This window comes from Marmota marmota, unplaced genomic scaffold (genome assembly GCF_001458135.2).
Source record: "Marmota marmota marmota unplaced genomic scaffold, marMar, whole genome shotgun sequence".
In the NCBI taxonomy this organism is placed as follows: domain Eukaryota; kingdom Metazoa; phylum Chordata; class Mammalia; order Rodentia; family Sciuridae; genus Marmota; species Marmota marmota.
This window is the reverse complement of record NW_026000016.1, coordinates 32,705,356-32,712,222: the sequence shown is the minus strand read 5'-3', so window position 1 is coordinate 32,712,222 and position 6,867 is coordinate 32,705,356. Positions and strand designations below refer to the sequence as shown.

At 37.6% G+C, this 6,867-nt stretch overlaps 1 protein-coding gene across 2 annotated transcripts in view; it reads left to right on the top strand.

Annotated features, from left to right (window-relative positions):
- Nucleotides 1-6,867, top strand: part of Cenpf (centromere protein F) — a 51,040-nt gene that overhangs the window by 25,872 nt on the left and 18,301 nt on the right. For both annotated transcript variants that reach the window (XM_048809388.1, XM_048809387.1), the window contains exon 11: nucleotides 4,852-4,987. In XM_048809388.1, coding sequence (XP_048665345.1) covers nucleotides 4,852-4,987 — 136 coding nt within the window. The remainder of the gene's footprint in view (nucleotides 1-4,851; nucleotides 4,988-6,867) is intronic.

Below are 6,867 nucleotides of genomic sequence, written 5' to 3'. Positions count from 1 at the left end.
AAAAAAAAAAAAAAAAAAAAAAAAAAAAAAAGTCATTATCAATTGTATTTTATTACTCTGTCTTCAAAACTAAACACCAATCTTGGTGTTCAGCATGTGCAAACACTGGTAAACATTGTTTTTGGAGATTCCTGTTTATCCTACAGAATGGTGGATAAGGGTCTCTAGGTGGTGGTGTGGATGCCAGGAGTACCCCAGTGTTTCTACTGATAAGATTTTGTTCATGCATACATGGTTTCTTTCTGAATTTATTTAGTGTCCTAGACTTTATTTAAAGGGCTTTAAACAGGCAATAGACTGAAACAATTTGAATAGAATCAGTATTGTAACTTCAGAAGGAGGAGCAGCAAAATAGAATCAGTATTGTAACTTCAGTGGAGGTTTCTTTCCCCTGGGACATAATAGGAAAGAATATTTTCCTGCTTATTTAAATGTTCTCTGATCAGTATTTAGATTATAAAGATTAAAGAAAAAAATTCTCTATAAAGCATAGTTCCTTATACAGGTGATGAAAATCTAAGTGTACTTTCCTCCAGGGCTTTGCAGAGTGTGTCACAGTTGTGAAATCAGAACATCTGTCATGGTGAAGAAGTGGTTATTTCAGCAGGTAGCTATGAAGGGGGAGTACTGCTGGAAAGGTGGGCCTCCCTCCTGCAACCCGAGAAGAAGGAACTTCACATCCAGTGATGGTTTTTCAAATGGAAGTGTTTGTTGCAACAAAACAAATGTTTGCCTTTTGGCCAGTGGGGAGCAACCAACAGATGCTTCTGCTAACATTTCCACAGGCAGACTGGCATCGACTCTTCCCTCTGTGAGCTTCTCTTTCAGCCAGAAACTCTTCTGCGACTCCTCTGGCTTCCCGGAGGAAACATTTTGTAAAAGCAATCTTCTGGTCAAGAGAGTCCAAACACTTTTCAAGTGGCATGCGAGGCTGAGTCATAGTACTGGGCTGGATGTCATCATGCAGGTGTTTCTGAAGACTTGTGCATCTTTGCAGGGTCTGGCTGTCATTTGTAGAGCTGTCTCCAATGAACTCCCCCATCCTCAGTTACATTCATATCATGTTTCACTTATATTTCACTGATTTCTGTCACATAAGGGTAGTCAGTCATGTGTGGAAAGTACCTAGCACAGGGCCTGGGAATGAATTTAGTGTTTTTCTTAATTGATATATATGATCACATGTGTCTTTCAAAAATAATATCATGAATTGACAGGGGTCAGCTGGCACTTGTCCTTTGAATTGGGATTGGGATCAGATAAGTGACTTATCAGTAAGAGTGATGGTATGATGCTGGTTGCAGTAGTGCACACCTATAGTCCAAGTGACTAGCAAGGCTGATGCAGGAGGATTGCATGTTGGAGGCCAGTCTGGGCAATTTATCGAGCCCCTGTCTCAAAAAAGACTGGGGATATAGTTCAGTTGTAGAGCATCCATAGGCTTAATCCTCGGTACTGCAAAAAAGAAAAAAAAAGAAGTGGTGGTAGGACTGGGGGTATAAATGGTGGTGTCTTTGGAGGGAGCGAGGTCTGAATTTGCATTGCTTTTCTGCCACTTACCTTCTCTGTAACCTTGAGTTGGTGACTTAGCTTTTCTGAGGGACAAATAATACCTTTCACTTTTCAAGGCTATATTCATGATTAAATTAAATATTGTACATAAAATCCTTGGCTCCATGCCCAGCACAAAAATGCTCAGTAAATTATTGTAACCCACCTGCTCATTGCTTTGGCCTTCACATCTATTAGGGCCATTTTGATGTTAACACTGTTTGCTGTCACCTATAGGCACAGAAGGTCATGACCAGGGGACAGTGCATTTGAGATTTTTCATATTTAAAAATTTGCCTGTTCTATTATACTACCACTCTGGGTGTCTTTCCATATCTAATTATAAGTAAGTACAAACAAGTTTAGCAAACGCTTATAGGTTTTGGATGCTGAAACAATGTGACAGTTGTACTGAAATTTTCCTTGTTCGTGTTTAGTAAACTAATATGCTGCTCACAATGAGAAATTATCAGTGCTGGACACGTGATTTAATGGCCCAACCAAGGGTAAAGTTAACATTTAGTATCAAAGTGAGTGGAGGGTTTAGATGGACTGCTTATCTGGAACCCAGTGCCAGCCCCCATTGCATTGGGGTTTGGCAATAAAATCCCATCATTTGACAGGCAAGATGAGGGAACACTTGCTTGGGGACCTTTCCAAACATAGGGATCTGTATTATACTAGATACTCTAAGGAGCTCAGTCTGGCAGGCAAGAATGATGAGGTGGAAGGGGAAAAGCGCATCTTCTGCTTTCATTTCATAGTCACATAGAGACTTCACCCTGGCAGGGGACATATTAAGCTATATTCAGGGATGGGATCATGAAACACTGCACACTAGCTGAAATTTGTTTTGTCTGGCCCTAGGAAGTGATGCTTCCCTTGCTGCTCCTAAACCAAAGTTGATCTGGGTGGAATTGCTTGCTAAGCTCTAATGCTGGCTCCTGCTTATAGGGATTTTTGTCGTGTTTTTCCTGAGTAGTGCCCAATTTTGCAATCATGTGAGGATGCACAAGGTGCCTAGGAGAATATATCCTTGTACGCTTAGCTCATTGTTGGTAATGAGCTACCCAATCAAGTCTTAAGTGGCTGTAGCCTCGCAGAAAACTAATTGCTGATGGATGGCAGCCTGCACATCCATTTTCAGATGTTCGTTTTCTAAATTCTGGCCTTTTAAAATTCTTGGGTTGGTCATAGCTGTGGCATTATAAGCCTGCTGAGTCCCAGGGTTGGCTGAACATTTTTTCATTAGAAACAAATATTTACGAAACTAGTGCCAGAATAGAGAAAGACACTCTAAATCTTTCCATTGAGCTTACTATTCACTTAAATGTCTCCAGTTATGGACAGAGAAGAATGGAGATCAACAGACACATACCATAAATTACCCCTTGCCTTGCTGGTCCCTTCCCTCCATTTTCTCCTTTTTCTTACCTTTCTTCCTGTTGGGATGTCTTCTCAGCTTTGTCAGTCCCCCAAAGATTAGATGTGATTTGATTTGATTAATTTTTTAGGGTAAGAATATTTTCTAGGCTGTAAAATAAAAGTGGTAAGTCAACCCAGGTAGTTATGTTCTAGTTAGTCTTAAAGTTGACTTATTTGCTATTGATCATGATCTTGCAAATTAAACTTTGGAAAGAAAAAAATAATAATAAAGCTCCATTACACTTGTCAGAGCACTTCCATCTGTGATCTCATTGACTGGGAGATTTTACTGAGCCTGAAGAACAAACAAGGGATTACATTTTCTGTGGTTTAATGATGCTAACTTAAATCAATAACATTATTTCACCTTCATGATCTTTCTTTGCAAAATTTAACACTGACTGGTGTGAGTTAGCCTCTGTCTAGAGTTCACTGGACAATCAGCCCTTTAGTTCTGATTGATATCTTAATTTGACAGAGTGAGAGTTTTGCCATGGAAGAAAGGCAGGAATAGGATGTGGGAGACCAGGAGTATAATACCGATAACAGGTTCTGTCTCATTTTAATGAAGAAATGAATGTATATACATGAACAGAGCAGCTGCCAGCAAGTTTTCAAATACTTTCTACTAGCCAGATTCTCCCTCTTCTTGAATTTGGCTTTGTTGCATCAGTACCCATCTGCTGGTAGTAACCAGACTGATAATTGAAGGCAGTCTTCCAACACAGCTTTGCCAGGGCCATCTGTTTTCAAACGGTGCTGTAGGATTTTGGAGGATGGGTCTTAATTGTTTCTTTAAGATTCAGAAATTTCCCTCTGCTTCTCAAGAAAGGTATTTTTGAAAGGCAGTTTTTTAAAAACATTAGCCTTTTTCCTCACTCAAAAGATGTGAGGCACTTGGTTCTGTCAGTTTATAATGATATCTGCTAATTCCATGTGGTCCAGAGTGTGGTACATAATATAGGTTGAGATACTTATCAGCATAAAAAACTATGATAAGTTTCAAGTAGGTATAGAGTATTCATAATGTTTATTATATGAGTCCTATGTGGTTAAGGAGTAATCATGCTTTCATTTGGCATGTAAATATTGCTTAGTTTTTAAGATCAGAGGTCTCCCGAGATAATGGGTTGGAACTGTATATGTATGCATCTCTGCTACCTTATTGCACACAGATGCATGGGTACTTATTTAATCAAACAGCCAATGAATCTGTTTTCATTGTGAGAGCTCAAATTCTCCTATATGGAATTAATTATTCGTCTACTCCCCAACCTTTGCTTTTTCACCCACACTCAATGTCTCTTTGGTATTTGGCACGTTCTGGTGGGTATTCAGTGATTATTATTATTATTTATATTTGTTCTTCTCATAATTACATCCCAGCATCTTGAACATTGTATATTTTCTTGATGAAAATGTTTCTTGAAGGTAATTTTACTCATAAATACATTCCCCAACAATAAACCTTTAGATGGTTTTATAATGAAAAGTAAAAATTTATCATGCGAATAATTTGTTTTAGGAATGCATCAACTCTTTGCAAAGATATATTTGATAAGAACTTGGAACTTTTGTCCTTGAGGATCTTGTAAACAGATTTTTCCATGTAAGCTAACTCTTTAGCAGGTATAAGCACAACAAGACAGTGCAAAGAGATACATTTTTTTTTTTTTTTTTTTAAGGAAAAAGATTATCATCTGTTTGGCTTTGATTTCAATTCATGACATTTGATTCAAGGAAGAATGTCTATCTTCATGAGGTACTTGAAGGGAGAGATATACAAACAGTTCTGCTAAGGACCCTTATGAAGGCAGAAGTCATGACTTGTTTGAGCATTTGTTTTGATTGTAATCAACTTAATGTGTATTTTAGGAAATGAAAAAGGAAAATGGCCTTCTTAAGAGTCAGTCTGAGCAAAGGGCCAGAGAAGTCTGCCACCTGGAGGAAGAACTCAGGAAAGTCAAAGCGAGTTTAAATCAGAGCCAGAATTTTGCAGAAGAAATGAGAGGTGAGTAAACTTAGTATTTTAGTTAGTTCTCTAAGTTATTACCCCAGTGAAGGAGGATGGATGACTTTAACATATTAAAGAAACTGAATTTTATAATATATTCACCCCAAAAGATCCTGTAGATGATGTGGGAAAAGTATTCTCTCTTCCACTTTTTAATTTCCAGAGGAATAGTTGTACTTTAAAAAATGAATGTTTTGAGTCCTTGAATGCATGGTTTTCACCACTTTGAAACCAGAGGGTAAATATTTCCCACAGGAAGCTCAATTGTCAGTGCCGTCTCTCGTCCCAGTGTTGTTCTTTTTGTCCAAAGTGTGTTTGCCCATTACCTCCATTTCCCTTAGAATGGAAAAACCCCTATGTTTAGTGTATATTTTCCAAACCCTGTAATGACTATTTGCATTTTTTTAATTAAAAAAATTTTTTTAATATTTACTTTTTTTAGTTGTCAATGGACCTTTTATTTATTTATTTATACGTGGTGCTGAGAATGGAACCCAGCGCCTTGCACATGCTAGGCACGTGCTGTACCACTGAGCTACAACCTCAGCCCTGACCATTGCAATTTGAATAACTTATTTGACTGAATGATTTTTTTTTTTAAATTTTGACTGAATGATTTTATTTCCTGACTTTAAAGTCAAGGAATTATCTATATACACCAAATGAACCCATCAATTGTTTCTTTTTTGTCTGTGCTATGTTTTTAAAGTATATATATATATATTTTCTTCTCTGGGGTGTCTGCATGTCTGGGATTTCTTCTCAAAGAAATCTGACCCATGAATATGTGTCAATGTCCCCATGACTATTCTATTTGTGTGTTTGTTTGTTTATGCAATTGGGTCTTCCTGTGTTGCCCAGGCTGGTCTCGAACTCCTGGGCTCAAGTTATTCTCCTGCTTCAGCCTTATAAGGAGCTAGGACTAAGTCTGCTGAAGATGACTTTCATTTTCCAGTAGGCAAAAATGCCAGTTTTTTAGCTTTCCTGAAGGAAAATTGTAACAGGGTGTAACGGTTAGGACACTTTTAAGTGTTGTTTACCAGTGTCATTATTGGAGGGCCTTCCACATAGAGCAAATTTTGGATCATTGCTCCACAAGCCATTAATGCCTAGTGATAGATTTGAGACTAGCAGGTTAGAAATGAGTATGATTATCATTCAGTATTGCTTCTGAGAGTGTAATACATGCTGCCTCTGTCGTACTGTTGAGGTTCTCAACTTTTTTCCTCCCCCAACATACTTGAGGAATATGAAGCCTTCTCATCACTGTTCTATGAACACATTATGTTTATCCCCCACTGCGAGGGGCTGTGGGTAGAGGTGAGGCATTGGGCAGAAAACAAGGTCATGAAAGCTTCCAGATGATTCTCATATCCTCTTGTCATCCTTACTGTGAGAAGCTGAACTGTGGGTGATATTGTTCTCCAAGATTACTTATAGGCCTTGAGAGTTAACTGATATGTAGCGTGATGAACTTGTAGCTAAAATGGTGTTGTGAGTTTTTGAGACATCAGAATTACCACAGTGTGATTTAGGATATTTCAATTTTAGTTCTATTCTCCTAGTTTTCTTGGAATAAATACATCAAAATATGGGGAAAATATAGATATACACAAAGAAAAAGAAGTAAAGAAGTGCTCAAGAAAATATCCTCTTGGTATTTTATATAGCACTGTTATTAAGCTGCTTAAAAGATGACTTAGTGTGATACTATCCTTAAAATGAGCCCTTTCCTCACTGTCTTTATATAAACTTAGATAATTATTAGGTGACCTGCTTTCCAAGAGGGATGTAGCAATAATGTTTTATCATTCAGTATTTTTACAAGGCTTAAGAAGTTATTTATTTGTTTCTTTTTTTTTTTTTTTTTTTTAATG